This window comes from Cotesia typhae, unplaced genomic scaffold, assembly GCF_013202065.1.
Source record: "Cotesia typhae breed Kobodo isofemale line unplaced genomic scaffold, CoteBio_Ctyphae scaffold_70, whole genome shotgun sequence".
In the NCBI taxonomy this organism is placed as follows: Eukaryota; Metazoa; Arthropoda; class Insecta; order Hymenoptera; family Braconidae; genus Cotesia; species Cotesia typhae.
The window spans coordinates 1,596,934-1,623,520 of record NW_027423780.1 but is presented as its reverse complement, the minus strand read 5'-3'; the positions used below and the strand labels follow the sequence as shown (position 1 = coordinate 1,623,520).

Here is a 26,587-nt window from a genome sequence, read left to right as displayed (position 1 = left end):
TTTCGCAGTAATTCCACGACAGAGTCAATGTATGCAGGCGTATTCACTTGTAAGCAAATTGCATAACCGAACAGGAGAGGGCGTTTTATTGAAATCATAAACGATGGGCGGAGAATTTAAAAATTTCAAATAAAATACGTATGCCATGTTGATTTTACCTAACTTTTGTTAAACGTATCATAAAATAATATTTCATTAATTACATTTATGCATTTTATAGGTTGACTTACTTATAAATGTTGAAACATTAAAAGGATGTTCATGTATCCTGAAAAAATTTGGGGTACTCAATGACGCGCGCCAAGTACGATAAAAAATTTTTTCTTAATTTTTAAATTTTCAACAAATTTTTTTCAATTTTTTCAACATTATGACGGTTTCTTGGTATTTTTTTGTATTTAACTTTTTTTTGTATAGAATGAAAATTATTGTAACGAGTCTTATTTTTTTTGCAAAGTACAGATGTTATTGAGATGAGTTTTATGAACGTGGACTTGGCGCAATTTTTTACAGTGAAACTGTTTTTGTTCGGATTTAATTGTTACCGGCAACCTACACTCAATATGCGACCGCCGAGATTTACGAATGATGAATAAGAAAACTTTTGCTTAATGTTTTTTTTTATATTTATAATGACACTAATAGTTTAGGTACTTTTTAAATAAATTTAAAAAATAATAGTGCTATCACAGGATCGAATCAATGTGACCGAACAAATTTAAAGAACCAAAAAAGTATTAAAAACTCCTCCAAAAACTTTGCATAAAAAATTAAATACTAAAAAACATATAAAACCAAAAGACACTAATTTTTGTCTCGACCTTTCTTATGATATCAAATTAAACTACAAAAAAATTTTTTTTTAATAATACTATGCTCGTCACAAAATTTTCATTTCTCTATTAATTATCTAAATTAAAAATGACTTTCACTAAATAAAAATATCTAATCTAATTTACGATAAAGATATACCCGTTACAGAATTTAACTTAGTCTCTTGATTATATAAATAAATTTTAGACATATAACTTCATTGACGTGTACACAAAACAAAATAAAAAAATTAACAAATTTTGTTTATCACTAAATTCAAATCTATTTATAATTACTGCGAAAACTTATTGTAATAAATAAATGACTTTAGAGAAGCAAATGAAACATTAAAAAGGCACAACTTTAGGTCAAGACCTTTCCAACGATACCAAATTTAATTGTGAAAACCCATTTTATCATATAAATACACTGGCCACAAAATTTCGCTTATTCTCTTAATAATATAGATAATATTCATCATTGAGTATATAATTATTTCAGGTAATCATTTATATGATTCACAATGCAGCCGCTGTAAAGTAAAATTGGTAACAGCCATAAATTTCCCCTGTAAACACGTCGAGATGTGTTCTGTTTGTGCGTCTGGACGGAGTCATAAATTGTGTTCAGTATGCAACAAGACAATTGCGAGGACCGAACGCATCTTTTTACCAACTGACACTGAAGGTGATTAAGAATTCTGTCTTAGAAAATTTTTCGCCTATAATTTGTTAAAAGTTCATTTGTTTTTTGTTATATAGGTGAGGGCTACTGCTTAAATTGCGAAATCTGCGCCGAACAACCTGTAAGCATTATGTGGAATGCATGCAACCAGGGCTTAACTTGCAAAAGGTGTGCCGTTCGGATTGTCACAGCGGGAAATCAGACTAGAATAACTGAAAGAACAAAATTACAATGCCCCCATTATAATATTGAAACGGATGGGATGATAGAGTTTCAGTTGAGGAAAAAAAATAATAATTAAGAAATTCTTATTGTTGCATGATTTACAAACTTTTTAAACAATTTCATAACTTTTTATTATAATTTTTTTTAATTAAAAAATTTAATTTATAAATTTTTATGAATAATAAATACATTAAGACTCATATTACTGGTAAATTCTTACTAATAATAATAATGGTTTTTATTTGTATCACATTGACAGTGTTTTACAAAAAAAATATATAAAATTTCCAAATAGATTGATCAGCAGCGCAGTCATTCTATTTGGTTTAGTTTATGTAGTTTACATAGTGTTCAATTATATTAAATTAAATAAAATTATATTAAATTCAATTACTTTTTGGTTTGCATTTCATTATTTGTTTGGTACATTGCTTTTTTACTATACTCTAGCATAACCCATACTGACTTCCACTTACATTCTTTCTCACTTTCTTGTCCTTTTTCCTTATTATCCATTTTTATTTACTACTACTTAATCTGTTTGTCACACTAATGTTATCTGCAAAAATTGGTCTGGTGACAGAACAAAACATCTTCGCGCATGAATTGTTTCTTGCATTGGTCGCACTCGACGGTGCTTTTTTTCTGCCCGCAGTATGACTTCTGGTCCCGGTGTAAGTTCGACATACTTGAGAAAAGAAGCTTAGATTTGTAACAGCCCAAAGTGGGGCCACTGTCTACAACTCTGATCCGGGAAATCTCAAGAATTGGTACAATTTTTTTGAAGTTTTCCGCCAGGTCTTCCAAAAGTCCGAAAATAAGAAAACTTTGTTAGAAAAAATTTTTTTTTTCACTTTGACAATTAATATTTTTTAATATAGTTTTGTAAAAATTTATAAGTAAGTAAGGAATAATAATCATAATAATAATTTAAGTGAAGATAAGAATTTTTGAGATATGCAACTACTTAAGGAATGAAATATAATAATTAATAATAAATTAGTTTCAGGGAAAATATAATTTTATTATAATCATTTGAGGTATTATAATTTCAAATTTTGGTTTTTGTTGAGACTGCTGTTGATTTTTGTTTTGCAATAAAAATTCTGCTCAATAAAATGAGGAATCAGTCGTGGCTGCTAATTTCAATAACAAAAAAAAGGTTAAAAAGGTTACGTAATATAAAATCTTTTTAATTTGAAGCATTGAATTTTCTAAATCCAATTTACTCTACGATATTTTAATTACTTTTTTTTAATTTATCAATTCATATTTTTCAACAGACAAAAAATCACTGAAAATATTTTGCCCATTATCACTTAAAATTCACATTGCCGACTGTACAAAGGTGTTCATCGATACTGAAGTTTTTTTTTTTATCATCTAAAAAAATTTTCGGAAAGTGTCCAATCGAGAGTTAAGTTTTCTAGTTATTGCGAAACGGAAAAAAGATTTTTCTATCAATGACGATTCGGATTTTGTCTTTTCGGTTTAATAATTTTCTGATAAACAAAATTTATTATAATTGTCAATATTTTTTTCGGAATGTGTCCAATCGAATTTTGCCTCTTCGTATCGTTTCTAGTCGAAAAAAGAATTTTTCGATAGATGACAGCACAGTTTGTGTCTTTTCGGATATATTAGTTTTCGGTAAGTTTCGCTTATAACAAACTAAGGGTAGCCTAGGATAACTTTACTTATCCAATTTGCTAGCTGTAATCAACATCTGTAACCAACATAAATAAATATTATTTTGTGAGCATGCGTCTCCGGCAAAATGAAGTATGTATTTTTGAAATTCTTACAAAAATCAAGAAAAAAAATTGTAACGGAAACAAATTAATAAACTTATAGGTTAAGAAAGTAAGTAAATAAAGTTTTTCATTATGACAATGATTCATAGTCATTCTTGTGATCTATAAATCTATTTGGAAAAATAGAAAAAAATTTTTACAAAGGTATATTATTAAAATCAATACAGAAAATCATCAATAGAAGTAAAAATGTCTTGAATATGTCTACACATCTGTTTCGTAGACAAAATTCAAATCAGAATAATTATTTTATATCAATAAAGATTAAATTTATCTGCTGAACTACGAATTCTTTTTCCAAAATATATTCTGAGAACGTCGTAGGTTCTCTCAACTCGAAAAGTATACGTTTTTCGCTAAAAACATATTTCTTATTTATCTATCATTAATAATACTGTAGTAATATTTGTTATACAATTTTAAGTTTACTGAAGGTATTTTTTAACATGCTTTAAAAAGAGAATTTTTTTAAATTAATTTGTTTATATTCATTATTCTTTTAATTTTATGTTAACGAACAATTTACAAACAAAATTACAGTTCGTCAATTTTTTCAAATGTATATTTATTTGGATACGTTTACAGTTGACTCCTATAAATTAGAGCTACGAGATAAAGAATTTCGAAAATTCAAATTTACTGGGTACCTTATCTACAATATGATGTTTATCAAATAAATAGTGTTTTTCTCGCTTACTCTTTTTCGTCCAGTTTTTAAAAAGGAAAAAGCGACGTCTAAGTGAAAACTGTTGAATTTAATTATTTTGAATTTATAGTTAGGTTAAGTTCTGCTACAAGTATAAATATTAAATATTCGCTAATATGAACCTTTTTTTCTTTATGTATTTTTGTTTTGCCAATTTTTGTTACATCGAAATTCTTTTTTTAAACTCGGGCACTTTAAACTTGTATCGTTTTATGATTGTCATGTTTTTGTTTAGATTATTTTGTCAATCACAGTTTTAATCGTTTCAATTTTTCTAATCGAATTTTTCACCAACCCCTTCATTTTTTTTATTTATAACGACCTATTGCTATTTTACAGAATAAATTAATTTGTAAATCCCAGTATGCAATATCTTATTTCTTTTTACTTTTATTTTGAATGGTTTATTTTTCACTTGCAAATGTAGTGACTTTATTTAGGGAATTATTTATTTATACCTGGATTTCTGTTTCAATTGCTACATATAAAATAATTTACTTTACACTTTATTCTGACATTTTCGACATTTTTTACATTCTGTCCATTTTAGTTTTAAAATTTTTTATTTTTGCCTAAACATATATATACATATTGTAATTGACAGTTTATAAATTTGAATTGATGATCATTCCCTAGTTAATTCAATCGCATATTCCAATTCATAAGTGCGATTGTTTATGTCTATCTTGCATAGTAAAGTTACTATAGTACCAAGAATTTATATATAGTATGTAATTGCGCATAACGTATACATTTTATACTAACAATAATGTGTAATCATTTTTTTACAATGTGTAATGATTTTTTTACAAATTTATAATAATAATCGTTTTTTTTTTCATCCAGTATCAAAAATTTATAATTTTAGCATGAACTTTATGCAATTCCATCGCAAAAGCTTTCATTGCATCCTTTTAAAAGCGAAGAATAATTTATTAAATATTCAAAATGCTACATATATAAGGTAAATACTGATTTAAACGCGTGTGATTAATTATTCTTTCTGTTAAATTAATAATAATATAAGTATTTTTTTCGCGTGAGTTTAGATTAGCAGAAGTAGGAAAATTAGAAACTCCTAAATTGCAAGGGAAATATGAAACTGGACAATTAATATTGCACAGAGTATTTGGATATCGTGGTGTTATTTTGTTCCCATGGCTTGCACGAGTTTATGATCGTGATCTACCCAATAAAAAAAATGGGTAAGTAATTCATAGTACACCATGTATTTACACTTGAAAAATATTTTCAATTACATCCTTAACTATTGCAGATTTAATTTACTATTTCAATTGACTCGATTAAAATAACTTAAGTTTCTCAAAGTAACTTTTTTCGCTTCAGATAATAACATTCAGAATTGGCTTTAAAATTTTTTTTTCATAAAATATAAGATTAATTAAATTATTGAAATGGTAGAAAGGTACTTCAATTTGTTCAAAAAATTGGGTTTATTATGTTTTAAACAGTATCTCAAAGTAACTCTGGTTAACTACATTTGACAATATGAAATTAGTGAGTTAAATTATAAAAAATAATTAGTCTTCAAATAGAGATAGTTTTAAAAAGTGTTAGAAAGTTCATAGATTTCACTTTCTTTTTTCAAGACATTCTAGAACAGGAGATAATTTTTATAATTTAGAAACATCTCAAAGATTCTGAGTGATTCGAAGAACACAAATCTTTTTTAAGTTAAAAAACTTTTTAGAAAATTCTTCACATTTTCTAATCTTCTAGAAGCTTTAAGGACGTTTTGAGAAAAAACCGTTTTCTTAAAATTTTTTTCAAATTTTCAGTACTTTTACTCATAAGTATCCTCTATACGCAGGAATTTTTTTAAATAATCCTTGCGGCACTAAATTTTGATATATTAACATTTAAAATTTGTATATTTTACATACAAACCCTAGGCTGACCGACGTTCAAGCAAACGTTTTATTCAATGTCAATTGTACTTTTCTTAGGATTGTCTTAAAACAAGATTGTTACTGAGAATTATTAATTGAAGATATAACAACTATTTTTTATCAAAAATAACATACGAGCGTATTCACTTTTTTATAAAAAAATGTTTGAAGTTTGAAGTTAGTGACCTATTGGTGTCTTTTTCCTATAGCCATAGGCTATAGGTATCTTTTTCTTGCCTGAGAACGTTCTTAAAAACATCTTGATATATTTTTCTAATCCTGAAATAAGATGTAATCACAAATTATTTAAAAAAAAATTTTTTTTAGAGTTGATGAAATTAGTCCAAATAGTGTAGGCAAAGAAGTTAAAGGAAAAACTCACACATTTTATCAAGTCCTGATCGATCAACGTGATTGTCCTTTTATTGTAAGTTAAACTTAAAAAAATTTTAATTAACATCAAGCACTTGTTAATGAAATTATTTTTTATTTTGTAGAGAGCGCAAACTGAAGCTGTAACGTTTTTAGGAAATAATGAAAGTAGTAGAAGTTTGTATGCGATTCCTGGATTAGATTATGTTGCACATGAAGATATCTTACCTTACTCAACTAACGACAAAACAGCATTACAACATGAACTTTTTGATAAATTTTTAACATTCAGTCCAGATAGAGATCCACCTTTTATGGCTCAAGAAACTCTCCGAGCTTGGCAAGAAAAAAATCATCCATGGCTTGAATTATCAGACGTTCACAAAGAAATAACCGAAAATATTCGTGTGACTGTCATTCCGTTTTATATGGGTTGCAGGGAAACTCAAACCACTTCTGTTTATTGGGTAAGTTGAAGAAATTATTAGAAAGTACTGTTAAATGTTTTATAAGTAAATTTATTTATTCTAGTGGCGTTACTGCATAAGACTTGAAAACTTAGGGGATCTTAGTGTACAATTACGAGAACGTCACTGGAGAATATTTAGCTTATCTGGTACTTTAGAGACGGTGAGGGGTCGTGGGGTTGTCGGACAAGAGCCAGTATTATCAAAAACATTACCAGCTTTTCAATATAGTAGTCATGTCAGTTTGCAAGCTCCTAGTGGTCACATGTGGTAATTATTTTATTGTTTGCTAGTATCAGTAAATATATTGTAGATTCAACAAAATCTCTAATCGAAAAACTGAAACCGAATGGTTTTAAAACTAATTATGTCCTTTTTTTTGTTTAGGGGAACATTTCGCTTAGAAAGAGAAGATGGGTACACATTTGATTGCAGAATTCCTCCTTTCTCTCTAGAATCTAAAGTTGACGAATCATCAACTAATGTCGATTTATGAAATTATTGTCATCATCAAACCAATTTTAGTAATACATAGTTATTTTTATTTCATGTTTATTCTATTTTCAGGAAAATAAGCATGTTTAAATTTTAATTTTACAGTCATTAATATATAAATTTAATGACTTTAGTTGAACTGTAAAAATTGGTAGATAAAATAGAGATAAGAACTTGGATGTTGATTTTAAATTTATTTTACGATCTATGTGTGTGATATAATCACTAGATTAAATTTTTTTTTTCTTATTCTTGATCCAAGTTTTTTTTTTCGCTTTAAAAAGTCGCAATTGAAATTAGTATGAATACATAAAATAATTATAATAGTACTAGAGAAGTTGAGTATTAATCGATATTCACTTGAATAGATTTTATAAATACAAAAATTAAATTTCACTATGAGTGTTAGCTGTATTAATATTCTTAGAAATGTATAAAGATTTCGTACTTTTTTAATGATCATTCATCGTATTTGTAATTTGATGTCAGTAATTAATGAAAAATTATTGAAGTAATCGTTGTATATTTGTAAAATATATTTAAATGTCTATGAAAAACACAAGTCTTGTTCCTTAAATTTTTTTTTTAAACTTAGATTGTTTTAAACAAAATTATGATAAATTGTTTCAAACTGAAAGTGTACCATCATTCTGGATAAATTTTAAGTTTTAAGATCCTTCTCATTTTTATCTTTCCCATTGGTCACTTCATAAATATTTTATTTTAACTTCGTATAATTTCTAATTTAACCGTAAATTTTCTAAAAAAATTGAAATATTTTTTTCTCTCAAACCTATTGTGACAATCAGAAATATTGGGTAATGGTTTTAAATCGCGGCTCTTCTACTTCCACTTACAAAAAATCTATGAATAAATATTTTTCTAATAGTACACATATATTATTTTTAAGCTCAAGAAATGTGAAAGAAAAATTTTCTATGCGTAAATAATTAAAAAAAAAAAAAAAGCAATTGTCCAAATTTTTTCTTGAATTGTTCTAGTTTTGAGAGTCGAAAAAAAAAAGAGAGATTAATTACTCAATCATAAAATTCAGTCACAAGATTATCAATTAAAAGTATAACTTACATATCTAGCTAAATAAATAAATCGATTTATCGATTTATTAGATAATTTGACTGTTATGAATTCTAATAACATTATAACGGCTGTTTTATTGAAAAATATTTTAACTTTATAAATTATTTAACAAACGAATCATTTGATTTAAATAAATCATTAGATTTCAAAAATGTATAAAAATTCATTGTTTTTAACAAAAGAGTTATTTATGCATGATCATGAAAAGTATGTAATTAAAGTATCACTCAAATCATTGATAATTAAGAAGTTGGTAAAATTTTTTAATTAATGAAAATTTGTGACTCGTTAAACGGAATCAATTACATGGAAGTAAAAATTTATCAGAACAAGTTTGATTTTTATACTAATAAACAAGATAGTCCTCAAATTGATGTGATTAAAGGGTACTTAAAAATTAAAAAAAACTAAAAATTAGTATATTTTATTTTTTGATTACTTTAATCCCGTAACAGGTGCAAATTTTGCGGTTTTATAATTTATATATCAGTTCTTAATAAATTTAGGACTAACGTAAAAAGAAATAAAAAAAACTCCTACACTTTCATAAATTATCAACAACAGCAGTAACAGCAACGGCCACCTCTTACACTCACGGCACAGCAGGCAACCGACAGCATACACCCATATGTCTATATATGATATATATAAGTTTGTACGTATACACAGATACTGTCAAACAACTGTACTTGAGGTTATAGTCTCAACTTTGTGTAGTTTAGTTCATTATTCTTCATCGAATTTTACCTTTACAATGGCTATTCGTAAGTTATTTTACTGTTAAAAATGATTTATTCTGTAGAAATTTTTAAGAATGTAATATTGATTCTGTTAATATAACAAATATTCGTAAATAAGTAATAATTTATTACTTTATTTACCATACACAACATTCGATAAACGCATACGTTTCAAAACATGGATATTAAATTTTCATTTCTCAATAGTTTAATTAAATAAACTTTTTAGATTTCAATTTTCTGGCGCAAAGATGTATCAAAATAAATCCATTTATAAAACAAAGCATATTAATAGTTGAAATAAAATTTTTTTATTGTAACTAGTGTAGAAAAAGTAATTACGTTAATTCACCGTGATGAATGGTCTATATTATTAATCACGGTAATGTACCAACGCTAATAATTGATGTATGAATGTATAATAGGTTTTATTTTAGAACACCATTTGGTTTTCTTTATCATAATTGAAAAAATAGTAATTTAAGTTTAAAATATCTATACGACAAAAAAAAAAAACTTCACAATAAATTCAATGTAGATTAAGAAATTCGATTTTTCAGTTAAATAGCTTAAAAAAGTATTTTTTTTTTTTTTTGTATTTAACCCAACTTCTTAGAGAAAAATTTTTTCACAAAAAATATTATAACAATTATTCTATAATGTATGAAACTCTACAAAATAATTGTTGATGCTCATTGTATATTTTATAGGCAGCTGATGACTTTCAGAGCTCATAAGTCCAACTATTTTAGATAAGCATTATTATAATCGTACGGTACATGAAAACAGTTTGCACAAGAAAATGTCCAATGACGATCCTTTGAAATATTATAAATTCTACAATATAACTTACTAAATTCTTATGTTTTAATCTTAAAAATTCACTGAATAATTTCTAAAGTGCAATAACTACCCAGTAAACAATATGATGTCTTTAGAGGTTCTTGATGAACTCCTATTTAAGATTTGGACGTCGTAATTTTTAACGGAATGGTGTCTCTAAGACGTCTTGAGGACGTCGAATGCGCCACTTTAAGAGTAATATAAGACTTCCACAAATATTCTCAAAGAGATCTTTTTTCTGAGTTCAAAAAAAAAGAGTGCTTACAGAAGTTAGAATTAGGAAGTCTTTTTGAGTTCAAAAATAAGATGTCTTGCAGAAATCCGAATTAAGAGCTCTTTACGACTTCAAATAAAAGAGTACTTATAGTAGTCAGAATTGAGAGCTCTTTCTGATTTCATACAGAAAATTTGCAGAATATTATTATTATAAATTAATAAATATTATTTATTCATGCTATAAATTTATTAATATTAATTGTTAAATTATTATTGTTGTTATGTAATACTCATAATAATTATAATAATAATATTGATTTTCAGTCATTTTGTGACTTAATTTAAGTAATTTTTTATCATTTAGTCGCCATCCTTTCGTCCACGAAGTCAGTATTTTTTTTGATACTCCTTGACAAACAAGATGCATGTAATCCACTGAAAATTGAGACACCATACCAACACCAATATCTTCAAAATCTGATTTTCCTAAATGATGATCTTCATTTAAACGATATATAAAATTCGAGTCAGTGCGTAATGGTGCATCCATATCAAGAAATAACATTCGATGGTCACTATATTCTCCTTCTTGAATGCACTTACCGCAACCATAAAAACCACCATGACCTTTTGTGTAGGTTACAAAAGCTCTCGCTGGTGAACCACAAATGACAGCCCTTATAATTACTTTAAATTTATGACTATCATACTCGAAACCTTCCTCTCTCAGATTTTTGTACTCATTAATGAAATCTTGAAGAAATTCATTAGTCATTTGGTTTGTTCAGTCCATGGTATATACCAATAACGAATGGTACAGAGACTTTTGGAAAAATTTCTCCCAGTATAGGATACAGTTGTCGTTTTGAACTCTTCGATATTGGCAAACCATCAATGTGTATACTAATCTGGATAATATCTGTAATCTGTTTTATATCGACAATTTTTAATTGATCAATTAATCCTTCTTTCAGTCCATAGTGGAAATATTCTCCTGGTGCAACCTCACGAATAGTAGTATCTGTAGGAGTATCAATTAAGGTACGACTGTCATTTGGAAGACTTTTTAACTCTTCTATTGACTCCACATTTCTAATAATTTTTAGTAAAACACTTGATCCAGCTTGAGTAATGTTAAATTCGCATTTCCATTGAGCTAATTGTTTGGTTAAAGGAATTGGTACTTCGATATCACAATTATTATTGTTATTATTATAAGTGATAGAAGTTGTAGTAGTTGTTGCTGTTACTGTTGATGTTGTTTTTGTTGTTGTACAATGAGAATTATCATTATTATCTGTGTAAGTCTTTAAAGAGATATCGGTTACGGTATTATCTAAATGAATCGACTGTAAACTGAAATCATCACTGTCATAATTATTGTCGTTGTGCATTACACTGTTATTAATAACTGGATCATTATCAAACGAAGTATCAACCGATGCTTTTGCACGTGCAGTCTCCAAAATTGCCTGCTCACAGCGTTTTTTCAATCTTCGATTTTTCTGACTCTTAGACAGTTCACTGAATCTTTTTCTTTCAGACATCTTGAGAAAAAAATATTTTAAATTAAAAAAAAATCATAATTTATATTTATTTTTTGGATAAATGTATACGTTACCTTTAAAATCGAATGATTTCTCAAATTTATCACTGATAAAAACATGAAATATCATACACAGTCAAATATTAATTAGCTAAGAATATGCACTTACATTATTTTTAGAACTTTTAATATACAAATTACGAAATCACTGGTTATAAATAATTAATTGATTTCACTAAATTAAAGTTTTGCAATTCGACGCTGAATGTAAACAGAAAACGTACCATACACTTATAGGTTATATTAAAACAGAGATAAAAAATAAAAATAAAATTTCTATCGTTGTGCGCATGCGCCAATACAATTCAATCCTACCTCAGCAAAAAGACCTCTGAAAGAGTTCATATTCATGACATCTTACGAAGTTAGAAAAAAGACCTCTTAAAAAGCTCAGATTATTGATGTCTTATGAGTTCAGTAAGTAAACTACTTGAAGAGCTCATATTTTAGAAGTCTTACAAAGTTTGTCAAAAGATTTCCTGTCGACTTCTTGATTAAGAGTTCTGATTGATGAATTCGTTAAGACATCATATTTAGACTTCTTATGGACGTCTTTGAAAAGACTTCTTCCAGAAGTCTTTCTGATTTGGATGCTGACTGGGTAATTGTAAGGTAAAATACTAAGTACTTAGTTGGACAGGTTTAAGGTGAAATTTATTGAACCCCTCCGTTTAGCAAATAAAAATTAATTTATTTGATAAAGTCAGTATTAATTAAGAACATATAGACAATTTTGAATCTGTGAGTGAAGAAATCTCCAATAATCAAATTTATCCCTATTTATATATTTGTAACATATGATATAAAAACAGTAAACAGAAAGAAAAATTTCTTGACTGGAGAACAAAATTCTTGGCTCAAGAAAATTTTCGGGTGCCTGAAAAAAGACCGAATTTGTGTTGGCCAGAGTAAAATTTTTTCTTGAAATTTTATTCTTGGTGTAAGTAATTTTTTCTTAATTCAAATTATCATAAATACTTGATACAATAAATTTTTATATTCGATACTTTAGGGAAGTAGCGCCATCTTCTTCAGTGGAGAAAAAAATTTTTCTTCATACCTCGGTCGAAAGTACGTACTTTCCTCTCTAATGGCAGGAAAGAAAGTTTAACATTTACTCCCTGTGAGAAGTACACGCGCGATCTCTGTAAGGCGGGTGGAAAGAATTTCTCATGCGTAATTACACTTGTAACTAGGGACTGTTTATTCCGTCACTATGGCAAATTATTAACCGCTGTAATTTCTATTGCTACCTCTAACCTTAAAGATATTGATCAATGTGTATACTCAGTAGAGATATAATTTTTAACTGCTCCAATATCAAGTTTGAAAACTGTGTATTTTATGGAAAAATTATTAATAATTGCGATCATTCAAGAGAAAATTGAAACGATTAAAAAAAATGCAATAAGAGTTTTTCGCTTATAATATGTTTTGTTTGATAAATTTTATAATAACTAATATAGTTTGTTAAACTAATGAAAATAAATACATCTTTAAAAAAATGAAATTAATTTATTTTTAAAAAATATGACCAGACTTGACTCTTCGAATGTATTTGATGCCTGCCCCCACGACCAGCAGCACTCGCTTCGCTCGTGCCGCAAATGTCAGGGCAGGCATCAAGACATACTTATCTGCACTTGAAGTTAAAAAAAGTAAAATTGATAACGTACTTTCGACCGGCTACGAAGAAAAATCGTATACACTACACAGGCCAAAAGTTGAAATCTCGGTCCTGCGCGTCATGATGCCCGAGGCGAAGCCGAGGGCACCATGACGCGCAGGGCCGAAAATTCAACTTTCGGCCCTAGTAGTGTAATATACTATTCTCATCTTGAGAAAATTTTTCTCTTGAATATTTGATACCCATTTTAGATTATTTTATCGCCCAACTCTCACGATATTTAATTTTTTGGAGCAAGAGAGAAATTTTCTCAAGAGAAGAAAATTTACTTCTATCAAGAATTAAATTTTTTGGAGCAAGGACTAAATTTTCTCAAAACAAGAAAATTTTCTTAATTAAAATTTTTTTGGATCAAGATACGTATTTCTGAAAGCAAGGGAATTAATTTGTTGAAATAAGTGAAATTTCTTGGGTCAAAAAAAAATTTGTTTTCGCTCAAGAAAATAATTCGGAAGAAATAGTATTTTACACATCTAGGGCAGTAAAATAAGAAATGTCTCAGATCACAGGTAATTGTTGTCCAAGGCGAAGCCGAGGTCAATAAACATGTGATCTGAGACATTTCTTATTTTACTGCCCTAGATGTGTGAAATACTATTCTCGGCTCAAGTGAACCTTTTTTTCTGTATAGTGGTTTAACATCACGATATTTGAACAAGCATAAGATACAGCAGAAAAATTTGTCTTTTATTGATATCAAAGATTGCTTAAAAAGAATTCATAAATAATATTTAAAAAAATTTTAAATATATGATTTGTTAATTAAAAATTAATGAAATTTTCCTATTAAGGGGGATAGCCACTGTGAAATTTCAAAAAAAAAAATTTTTTTTTATTGAATCAAAGTTAATACATTAAAAAATATGTATCTAGAGTTTTATATAAAAATTTTGAATATTTTCCGAGTTTAAGTCATTTTTGTAACAGCGTGTCAAATGACCATTGCACGCGCAGTGCTCCGACAAAAACGCGTTTTTCTCGAAACGACTTTTTTTGAACTGGTGGGAACTGTAATTTGCATAAATATAAACCGATTTGCAGCTTTTTCTTTTTTACCTATTGATCTATTCAGTAGCTATAGTTGCACATAGAGGATTTTTAAAATTTTGATTTTGAAGATTTTTTTAGGGCTGTTATATTTGAATCCAAAAAAATGAGAATAAAAAAACGAAAAAATTGTTAATATGTCGCCATTTTTTTAAATCCAAATTTCTAAAATTTCCTACGTGGAACGATAACTACATGGATGCAGATTACAATACAGTTTGGTTTTTTTTTAGTAGATTTCATAGAAATCTAACTATTGCATTGGTCCTCATGACGGAACTTTTGAAAAATTTTTCTATATTTCGACTATACTCGTTGAGCTGAGTCGGAAAATGCATATGGTTCAAAAGTTTATATATGTATGTATATATATCTATATGTATATATATATATATATATATATATATATATATATATATATATATATATATATATATATATATATATATATCAGATATAACGCGGCTTGTCACGACGATAGCGTTGCCAATTTACAACGGATCTTTACCAAACTCAACATAATTATTCTACAGATAGATACCGAAGTCAAGTTCGTAGATGAGCTTAATCGGTCGAGTAATTTAGAAATGCGAGGATTTTAAAATTTTCAAAGTCACAGTTTTTAGAAACTGTGTTGTCATAAGAAAACCAACCTAACTAAAAATCATACTTTTATCTATATTAATTACTTTCTCCGAGCTTATTTGTAATAATTTATTTTTTAAAACTTTTTGCGGTTTGGAGAGAATTCTTTACAGCTATCAAACTTAAGTATTAAATTTCAATTGCAGAAGTCCTAGTTGAATTAACATTTTAAAAATACTGACATAGAATAAAATTAAAAAGCGGTCGCTCCATGCAAACGGTATCTATACTATCTATATCTATATCTATACTAATATATGAATCTATCGAGTTGTTTACGGTTGTTCTGTTAAAACTATTTAACTATAGACCCGATTGAATTGAAATTTTGCATCCATTGACTTGATGGATAGGCTAACTTTTTTTATCCGAAGTGTATAGCGGGGGCGTTAATGGTTAGAAAAAATGATCAAAAACTAAATTTTGAATTTTAACTTTTCTAGACATGAAATTTAGAGAGAAAATTTTTGGGCTTTGCTTAAAACAAACACAAATGTATTAAATGAAGTTTAAATCACAAAATCGGTTACGGGGGTCCCTGATTAAGAAATCTAATTTGAAATGATTTGAAATGATTTAAAAGCATTGGATTTTAACACTATATAGATATACAATTAACATGGAGGTAATCATTTCAAATCATCTTTCTGAATCAGGGGTGCTAATGAAAAAAAATTAACATTTTAATCTAAAACTCCCACAGACTTAAAAAACTCAAATAAAACACGACATTACGGCTTCAATAATTTTCAATTTTACCAAAATTACTTTACTTATTTATTTATTTATCAATTTTGAAAATTGGGAGGTATAGTTATAGACAATAAAATTTTATGAAAAAAGAAAAAATTTTCAATCATGTAAAAAATATATTATGCCTAAGAAAAATAATTTCAACTATTTTGCTGGTTATGAATTCAAAGTCTGAGTACCATTTTTATGATAATACTTTTATCATATAAGTAGTATTTATCAGTAATTTCTGATACAATACTTTCAAAGTGAGGAAAATTATAATTATTTCAATTTAAAGTTAAACTTTAATTTTAAAAAACTTTTCAAAATTGATTGCTAACTCATTAAATAATATTAACATGTGTTTAACACTTATATTCAATACCAGAAATATCCAGTGATACCACTTATATAAATCTGGTCTTGTACTTGTACTAGTTCAATTTTGCGTGGTGTTCAACTATTGAGATGCCGCAAGTTGCATTCCAATCAATTAATCCGTTAAAAAATTATAAGAGCACAGAAAAAAAGGCTCACTTGAGCCAAGAAAATATTTTTTTTCCTAATTATTTTCTTGAGCGAACATTTCTTACTTTACATTCCTCGGTGTGTAATATACTATTTTGACACTAGAAATTTTACTTATTTCAACAAAATTAATTCTTTTGCTTTAAGAAATACCTATCTTGATCCAAGAAAATTTATTTAAGTCACGAAAATCTTCTTGTTTTGAGAAAATTCAGCCTCTTGCTCCAAAAAATGTAGTTCGTGATAGAAGTAAATTTTCTTGTCTTAAGAAAATTTCTCTGTTGTTCCAAAAAATTAAATATCTCGACGGTAAATTGTTATTAATATTATTATTGATTAATAGTCAAATGGGAAGATCAAATAATTTTGAATTATTTTTGAAGTTATACTTCTTTTGGCGCGTTTGGATGAGACTGAATTCATGACCTACGCGCGCACGATGTCGATGGAATGGAATTAATAATATATATTTCTTTAAATGACTAACTTCTCAACTTATAAGTAAGGAAACTGAATATACAGTACTTAGTACAGTATATTCTGTTTTAGTTACCACAAACCTCTTGTCACTCACATACCCATTCAATTGTTACCAGAAGAACCTATGGATATAGCTTAGTTAATTTGAAATATTTAAAACATACATTTAGGCCGTTCACATAATAATTTATGATTACATACTTTTACTGTATAGCTATTTTTACTTCAATAAAATCTTATTGATTGATTTTAACATTTTTCTTCGATATTTACTGCATTTTGTTTTTTAAAATTTTTCTTCAGACGCCAAAGAAGTATAACTTCTAACGCGTGTACATAAGTACACACACACCTTTTTTATATTCAATATGTACAATTACACGCTAAAATATAAAATGTGTATCATATATTCAAGAAAAAAATTTTCTCAAAGTGAGAAATTTTTTGTCTCAGCTGAAGTAGTTGGCGCTACTTTCCTAAAGTATTTAAAAATCTTGATCAAATATGAAAATTTATTGTATCAAGTATTAATGATAATTTGAATTAAGAAAAAATTACTTCCACCAAGAATAGAATTTCAAGAAAAATTTTTACTTCGGTCAATATAACTTCGGTCTTCCTTCAGGTACCCGAAAACTTTCTTGAGCCAAGAACTTTGTTCTTCAGTCAAGAAATTTTTGTTTCTGTGAGGTTTAAATTCGTTCACACACATACACACCTGCGCGTAAACGGCCACTATGGTCATCTACCTATCTGACCAAGGTTGGAATAAACAGGGCATCGGAACTATGAGTTCAAATCTTAGCTTCTTTGGCGTGGCACTCATTAGTTTGTACCGGAATTACTCGTTTCTACTACCTCCAATGGTATTTTACCCACTTTTAGAATAATGTTCTTTTAATCCAACGATAAAGTTGGGATTTTACTCTGAATCAGTAAATATAACTGAATCAATTGTTCACTCAATTCTCTCAAGTACATACGTCGAGTCAATTTAGTGTTCATATTTTTTGAACAAATAATTTGGGAATTGATACCAGCAATATTTACCAATGAATTTAACATTATCATTGGCCATATTTTTGTTTCACGAGCTACTGAATAATTGGATATTAATTCGTTAAGAACATCAACACCTCCTTTTGTTTTGTTGTAAAAAGTTAAGATTTTGGGTTTTAGCTTCAACCCTGAGTCTTCGTCAATGTTATCTGATGAATGAAGACTAGACAAGAGTAAAACATTTTTTTTTTTTGGATACGTACGAAACGACAGTGCACTGACCGTTGAAAATAAATTTACTAATACATAAACTTTGATCTTTGATACTGATTATTTCCGGGGGTAGCTCTTTTTAATTTTTTTAGTTAGTTCCCACTAGGGTAGTTCGGTGATTTTTCAGCAAATCCTCAGCAAGAGGTATGGAAATGAAAAAATTATCGCAAGTGACGTATCTTCCAGTGTTAAAAATTGGTGAAAAAAGTCTTTTAACCAGATCAAATCCGAAATTTGATTGTTCATAAGGCCCCGGCGGTTGTTTACCACAATAAATCTCCATGTTTAGTGTGTAAAAGGTTTGGGAATCAACCAGAAAATAAATTTTAAATCCATATTTCGTTGGTTTGTTTGGTATGTACTGATGAAATTTGCAACGTCTTCTGAACGCTTCTAGCATTTCATCGATGGTCACGTAAGGTCCAACTGAATAATTTTCTCGACATTTTTGAATAAATCCAGAAGAGAATTCACGAATTGGTGGGAGGTTGTCAAATTTTTTTCGCTCATTTCGATCGCTCTGATCATCGAATCTTATGGATGTCATGAAAGCACGAAAACGATTTAAGTTCATGACTGTTCAAAAACAATCTGGAGCACTACCATCATTGGTCCAATATTCGCGCAGATTCAAATGGGAAGCTTTGTCTAAACCGAGCACGTAAAGTAGTCCAAAGAAAACCTGTAATTCTTGAACATCCGTTGGGCGAACTAAAGATTCTTGTTCATAATTTGGTCGTACTTTATCGAAATAAATATTTATATTTTTAACTATTTGTTCAATACAAACATCAGGGAAAAATAGCTTCCACACTTACACACTTTAATTACGTATTGATGTAGTAATCTCTTGTGGAAATATTTCTCTGAAAAAACGGTGAAAAAATTTTAATAAGTACGAATAATAGTTATTAAAATTTTTAATTTTCTTAAAACGTCTGAAAAAGTCTTATTAAGTCAGAAAAACTCTTCATTCGACTTAGAAAGTCAAATTTTTTGCAAGATTTGGGACTCTGCCAGGAGAGTTATTTAGAGTTATCAAAACTTCTTGTAGGAATTCTTGTGAAAATAATTCTCTGGAAAATCTCTTCAAAAGTCAAATTTCCCCTGCAATTTGGGACTTTCCCAAAATTTTATTAAGGTCCAGTTTTTCAATCCAGGATAAAAGTATTATTATTATTGCCAGTATATTTATTTATGTAAAATCTATAGATATATTTTATCATTGGATAAAATTTTAACCCGGGTTGAAAAACTGGCCCTAAGAGTTGATAAGACTTATTTAGTTTTACAGTTAAAAAAAAGAAAATATTTCGGTTCAAAAAATTTACTTATCAGAATTGGAGAATATTAAAAATTAAACTATAAAAAAGAATAAATGCATGTTTTGTAAATATTTTTTTTTAAATAATATTTTCATCACAAAAACACTTCGATGAGCATCGAATCGCTCATCGAATCGACGTCTCGAAGAAAGTGCCAAAAGCGTGTATTAGCATATAAAAAATTGCAAAAATTATAAACAATGAAAGATGAAAAAACTGGCATTTGGTTTTTGCCAATATTTCATAAAATATTAATATTTAAGAAATTAAAAAAAAAGATTCTGAAAGAGGAGGAAATCTATATATATAAAGGAGATTTTCTGTAGATATAGTCACTCATCACGATATCTCTAGAACTATAAGATCTAGAGACTTGAAATTTGGCAGGAATGTTCCTTTCGCCGAGTAGAGGTCAGCTAAGAACGGATTTTACGAAATTCCACCCACAAGGGGGGTTGCGGGGGCGTTAACAATGAAAAATTTCCTCTTTTAAACTAAAGCTCCTATCGACTCCAAACTTGGTAGGAATCCCCTTATTAAACAAAATGATTAAAAATGATTTCACAATGTTGAATGCCCCTTAAGAGATATGATTTGAAATGATTTACATGATTTGACAAGATTAAAAATAATTAGAAAAATAATCATTTTTAATCATATCAAATCATTTTGTTTAATCAGGGTCTTCTGTAAGAGATGTGGAAATAATCTATAAACGAATTTTACGATATCTTACCCCACAGAGGGTTGCGGGGTAGATATTAACAATGAAAAATTTTAATTTTCAAACTATAGTTTCTACAGACTCCGAAGTAGGAATTTTCTTTAAGTGATGCAAAAATTACCTATAAACAAATTTTACGATAGCTCATGACACAGGGGCTTGCGGGAGTGGGTGTTAACATTAAAATTTCAATTTCCGAGCTGTAGCTCCTATAAGCTCCAAATTTGGTAAGAATCTTCAGTATGTGATGTAGAAATGATTTAATATCGGATTGTATGAAAACCTACTTCCAATATGGACTGCGGGAGTGGATGTTATGAATGAAAACTTCAAATTTCCAAGCTCTAGCTCGTATAGGATCCAAATGATATAGTGATTGCACATTGAAAATTACAATGAATATTAGCTAGAATTATCACATGGATAAAAGGTATAGGCCAATCCGATAGAATTTAGAATCTGAGCAAGTCAAGACAAAACTCCAATTAAATTTAAGTCTAGACTTAAAAATACAATTCTATAAAGCGCCCAGCAGAGCGGGCGGATAACAGCTATAGTTTCCAATAAAAAAACTCTTAGCTCCCGGAACTCTCTCTCCATTATTTATAATTTTAATTTAACGCTGAAAATGGGTCTCCGCGCGACATTTTTAGGTTGCGTCCGCGGCGTCAAAAGCGAGTTCGATACATTAATTAATTGATTTAAGGTATTTAATATTTATTTTTAATTTGAAAAAATGATGGTGTCTTCTGAACACTATAAATAATTTATTCCCGTTGGAAATTTTACTTAACGTTAATTTTTCAACAAGTTAAATGATTGTTAACTAACAAAATTTTATCGAACTTTCGTCTTCATTGTAAATGGAAAAAAATGTTTTAATGTCGTAAAAATATTTCGCTTCGTAGAGCCTTTCTTATACCCCCTTTCGTAGACCCATTTTCAGCGTTAAATTAAAATTTCTACAAGAAGTTTTAATAACTCTGAATAATTCTTCTGGCAGAGTCCCAAATCTTGCAAAAAATCTGATTTTCTAAGTCGAATGATGAGTTCTTCTGACTTAATAAGACTTTTTCGGGCGTTTTAAGAAAATCAAAAACTTTGTGAACTATTATTTGCTCTTATTAAAATTTTTTCACATTTAATTCAAAGAAATTTTTCCACAATTTAAATTGTCCGTATAAAATTTTTTCGTACTATTAAGAAATAATAATAATGAATGTACATTAATATTGATTTTTTTTTCTTTTCATTAATAGCGGGAATGCTAACGTCTAAAATATTGGATGAATTTCATCAAAAATTTTATGAAGATAAAAAAAATATACTAGCGCAAAATGTATGTACAAAAAGCGACCCATTGGAATGTTGTCTTTCAAGATCAAACATTGAAAAAACTAATCATGTGTTTCAACACAAAGTATCAGAAGTAAAACCAATGACGAATCAAAAAAATTCAGGAAGATGTTGGATTTTCGCAACATTGAATGTCATCAGGATTCCATTTGTGAAGCAGTATAATTTAGAAGAATTTGAATTCAGCCAACCTTATTTGTTCTTCTGGGATAAAGTAAGTAAAATAATTTTTTTTTTCTTTTAACAGCCAATCCCATCTTTTCTAAACAAATAAGAATTTAATAAAAAAAAAACGCTCTGATATAAAATAGATAATTAAAAAATCTTTTACTATAATATTTAACCATATATTTCAAACAAGTACTCTATAAAGTTTGATTTATTTTTTACTTTGAAATATATGATATATATGATACATATGTTTTAGTACTATAACTTAAAAAATTTCATATCTTCTGAAAACGAAAATGAAACTTTCATATTATTAGAATACAGTGAATGAAAAATACTTTTACTAATAAATAGGTCTTTCATTTATGTTGATTTTATAGATTTTTTATATTTTTTATGAAAATTAATATTTCGTGCATTTCTATAACATGAACACTTAGAAGTAATTCATTATTATACAACAATTTTACACTGATTTATTCATGAAAAATCACTCCTTTTTCATTTAAATAAGTTTTTACTTTGAGCTCTTCGAGGATATTGCAAACAAATACGTTCACTGATAAAAAAATTAGAAAAACGGTTGACCCTGACGGCCATCCCTGCAACTTTCCGCTACTTTCGTAATTAAGTGCTCGATATTGCACTTATTATGTTTTTGAGCTCTTCGAGCTCAAAAATCTAATTTTCGTGTAGTTTTGAGTTCTCCGAGCTCAAAAGTTTGATAGGAGTTTAATAAATCACTATTTTTGGAATTTTCAAATCGCAATAACTTTTGAATGGATCAACCGATTTTTATGCGGTTGGTGGCATTCGACGCAGTTTCATCATTCTCATAAGTTATTTTCAGATTTTAATTGATCGAACCGAAAATTTCAGAGTAATCCCGAAAAAACACTTTTTTCGGTTTTCTTTCGTTCACAATAACTCACGAACGAATCAACCGATTTTGACTGGACTGGCGGCGATCGACGCAGTTTTTTTATGTTAAGAGCTGATTAGTTTTTGGAATTGATCAGTATAGTCGTTTAAAAGTTATTCCAAAAAAACCACTTTTTAAAAAATTTTTTTTTGTAGTTTTTTTCCAATTTCTCAAAATTTACTGGTCTGAATCGGTTCAAATTCTAGGAAATCTAAGTTTGGTCAAGGTCTTTCGAATGGCATCAACCGCGATGAAATCGGTCAAGCCGTTCAAAAGTTATAAAAGGGTTACACACACACACAGACACACACACACACACACGCGCGCGCGTATACAGACATACGGACATCATCGCGGGAATAGTCAGGGAAGCTTCCTAGGATCTTAAAACGTCAAGATCTGATGAGAACTTGATTTTCGAAAAATGGGGTGAAACCAATAACTTTCCGATTTTTGAAAATTTTCAATTTTTTTAGCGGGAAGTTAAAGATAATTCGATATACGGGCAAAAATCTAGAACCAAGAAAGTCGTACAAGATATCTTTAGGGCAAAAATTTTTGTGCTCGATTTGCGATAATTTCTTCAAAATAATCTTCTGGGTTCAAGATTTTAATTCTCTTGAATCAAATTTGTTTTTTATTTTTGGGCAAAAGCTTCAAATAACGTAAAAAGAATAAAAACACTAATTGAATTTTTTAGGGGTCTCATTTCGCCCCATATTTTAATATTTTTATTTTTCAATCAACGTATCATATTAATAACAATAACGTGGTAAGAAACTAGAATTAAATTAACACAAGCGAGAAAATCTGAGATTATCAGCATTTTTTCTTAAGGATATTCCCTCCCCCCTTTCCATATACATATATTTGTCTATCGAGTTACATATAATTATGTATAAATATATATAAAGCTATATTAAATCATATATGATTTCAATGAAATAGAATTCTGACTTAAAGTTTTAGACATTTTTTCGAAGACATAAACTTCAAATTTTTTTTTTATCCATCACAGTGGCTATCCTTTTTAACCTTGTTGTAGAAACAAAAGTTGATTTTCGAGATTCTCGAAACATATATAAAAATACTTTCTCTCAACTGATTTCTTTTTTATCAAACTCCCCATCATTTTCTGTACGATGACCACTATGTATGAGAACCATAGGTGGTTAGTGTACCTATATTTTGCTGTATTTATACAAATGTCCAGATTTCAAATCTGGAATATGAGATATAAATATTTTATAGACTAACAGAGTTAAGAATATTTACTTTACTTTATTTTATATATGAAACAAATTTTTTTCTTACAGATTGAACGATCAAATTATTTTTTGCATAACATAGTGAAGACTACGAAACAAGGTGAAAAAGTTGAGGATCGTTTAGTATCATTTTTACTCCATGATCCTACTTGTGATGGTGGTCAGTGGGATATGATATGTAATTTGATTAATAAATATGGTTTAGTACCAAAATCATGTTTCCCTGAATCATGGACTAGTGAATCAACATCGCGCATGAATTTTCTTTTGACAAGTAAATTAAGAGAATTTGCTAAGGAATTAAGAAATATTATTACTGATGGAGCATCTGATGATCTAATTGAAAATAAAATTTACGAACAAATGAACATAATTTATCGTATTGTTGGTATTTGTTTGGGAATACCTGCACAAGAAATAACCTGGGAATATTATGATAAATCTAAAGCTTATCATTCAGTTGGGCCGATAACTGGCTTAGATTTTTATAAAAAATATGTAAAACCATTTTACAATATTGATGACAAAGTATGTTTGGTAACAGATCCGAGACCAAACCACCCTTTTGGTCATCTTTACTCGGTAGATTGTTTGGGAAATGTCAAGGGTGGTCGTGATACAGTATATAATAATCAACCAGTCGATTTATTATTGTCACTGGTTGGAAAAAGTATCAAGCAAAATGAAGCAGTTTGGTTCGGCTGTGAAGTGATCAAACGATTTGCTTCTAAACAAGGATTTCATAGTATTGATGCACACGACATCAATTCCTTGTTCGGAATCGATACTCAAATGGGACTATCTAAAGCGGATAGACTTATATATGGAGAATCATCTATGACACATGCTATGGTCTTTACTGGTGTTTCATTTGATGTAAGCTTTCTTTTTTCTTTTCATTATTTTAATACTTAGTGTTTTAATACTTAATGAAAGTTCAATATTATCACTTATTAGTATTTGATCATTTTCAATTATAATTTTAAAAGTAATGATTTACTAATTTTTTTTTTCTATTATAAAAACTTGAGATTAAGATAAATTCATTATCATCTCAGAAAAAATCAGAAATTGTCAATGATTAACATATCTTTGTAATTTTTATATATTTTCTAAGTAGATAAAAATTAATAGTAAATAAGTGGATATCTCGAAAAATTTATGATTTTTTACTTTTTAGCCTGATGAAAAAGTGACAAAATTACGAGTAGAAAATTCCTGGGGAGAAGATCGTGGTGAAAAAGGTTTCATTGCAATGACTGCTGACTGGTTTATGGAATTTGTTTTCGAAATAGTTGTAGATAAAAAATTCGTACCTGCTGAAGTTTTGGCAGTATTCCAACAAATGCCAATCGTTTTACCAGCTTGGGATCCAATGGGAACTTTGGCTCAATAATGTATCACTTATTGTACTATGTTGTACTTCTATTCCATGAAATTATTTTTATTTGTAAACAGCTTAACAAGATTTATTAATTTTTTTCTAGTTTTAATCTTTTGAAACTTTATTATATAATTATTATCATATTTATAAGAATTATGCTCGATAGTATTATTTTTATGATTTTCTAAATTAATTGGATTCATTAATTGATGCTTGTTTTAAAGCTTATATGATTTTGTTTCTAACAAACAGTAGCTATATTACTTTATTTCATTTTAATATCTATTACGGCGTAAGGGAAGAAAATTTTACAATTCATAAACTATCATTAAATGTAGAATGATTAAATAGTAACAATCACACTGAGAAAAAATGTGAATTGGTTGATAAAAATGCAAAACACTTTCAATTTGATTAAATAATGTTTTTATTTAAATAATCTTTTGGATATATATATATATATATATATATATATATATATATATATATATATATATATAATGTTTTCTGAATTTTGTAACGCTAATAAAATGATTTCTTTTAATGTTCACTGAGAAAGAAATCTTATAATTTTTAATAAATTTTAAACAAAATTTACATCTCAGTTATAGTTACCTAATAACGTTAAAAAAATCAGCTTTGTATAAAATTTAAAGTAAAAATTTCAAAGCTCTATTACTAGTAAAATTATTTCTATTGATTATAAATATCTCTTTATTTCATTGTACTAAAAGAAAAAAATTATAGATATATATAAATTATAGTATATAAATTTTCAAAATTCTGAGAAATTTTTGAAAGTTTGTGTTACTGTTATAAAAATACTATCAAGAGAAATAGAAAAAATGTACTTGAAACTTAGTATATTTACACAGAAAAGAATTTTCGGTGAGCTATCAAAATTATTAAAAATTTATAATTTTTTCTACTCTCTTAATTCTGAACATCCAGCGATAGTCTAGTCAACAAGTGCCTTTTAGGTCAAAATTTTTTCAAAGGCTCCGAAAAATATGATTGAGGTGTCATTCGATTCGTTATCACATCTAGAAAGTTT

General features: G+C 28.1%; 3 protein-coding genes and 2 long non-coding RNA genes across 8 annotated transcripts; 3 read left to right on the top strand and 2 right to left on the bottom strand.

The window, feature by feature from the left end:
- Positions 1–2,522, top strand: LOC141537262 (uncharacterized). The gene is made up of 3 exons (XR_012480896.1): positions 1–304; positions 1,315–1,500; positions 1,575–2,522. It is a non-coding gene; the product is annotated as an uncharacterized LOC141537262 (long non-coding RNA).
- Positions 2,523–3,458: 936 nt separating this feature from the next.
- On the top strand, positions 3,459–7,663 carry Poldip2 (DNA polymerase delta interacting protein 2). 4 transcript variants are annotated; one of them, XM_074258141.1, is made up of 7 exons: positions 3,459–3,585; positions 5,089–5,206; positions 5,292–5,447; positions 6,480–6,579; positions 6,650–6,991; positions 7,056–7,261; positions 7,379–7,663. In XM_074258141.1, exons 2-7 carry the CDS (start codon positions 5,112–5,114, stop codon positions 7,485–7,487), a joined length of 1,008 nt encoding a protein of 335 aa, XP_074114242.1. In that variant the 5' UTR covers positions 3,459–3,585; positions 5,089–5,111; the 3' UTR covers positions 7,488–7,663. The 4 variants fall into 4 exon arrangements, with proteins under 4 accessions (XP_074114242.1, XP_074114243.1, XP_074114241.1 ...); XM_074258142.1 differs by having other exon boundaries at positions 3,567–3,585; positions 5,111–5,206; XM_074258143.1 differs by lacking the exon at positions 3,459–3,585 and adding an exon at positions 5,022–5,036 and having other exon boundaries at positions 5,111–5,206.
- A 1,329-nt stretch (positions 7,664–8,992) lies between these two features.
- On the bottom strand, positions 8,993–9,739 carry LOC141537228 (uncharacterized). Its single transcript, XR_012480886.1, has 2 exons — positions 9,457–9,739; positions 8,993–9,361 (listed from the first exon to the last, which is right to left on the bottom strand). It is a non-coding gene; the product is annotated as an uncharacterized LOC141537228 (long non-coding RNA).
- On the top strand, positions 9,144–25,615 carry LOC141537225 (bleomycin hydrolase). The gene is made up of 4 exons (XM_074258081.1): positions 9,144–9,348; positions 21,692–22,002; positions 24,198–25,025; positions 25,330–25,615. Exons 1-4 carry the CDS (start codon positions 9,213–9,215, stop codon positions 25,543–25,545), a joined length of 1,491 nt encoding a protein of 496 aa, XP_074114182.1. The 5' UTR covers positions 9,144–9,212; the 3' UTR covers positions 25,546–25,615.
- Positions 10,159–12,581, bottom strand: LOC141537244 (uncharacterized). Its single transcript, XM_074258107.1, has 2 exons — positions 12,005–12,581; positions 10,159–11,930 (listed from the first exon to the last, which is right to left on the bottom strand). The coding sequence occupies exons 1-2, from the start codon at positions 12,047–12,049 to the stop codon at positions 11,151–11,153; spliced, it is 825 nt and encodes a 274-aa protein (XP_074114208.1). The 5' UTR covers positions 12,050–12,581; the 3' UTR covers positions 10,159–11,150.
- Positions 25,616–26,587: the final 972 nt, after the last annotated feature.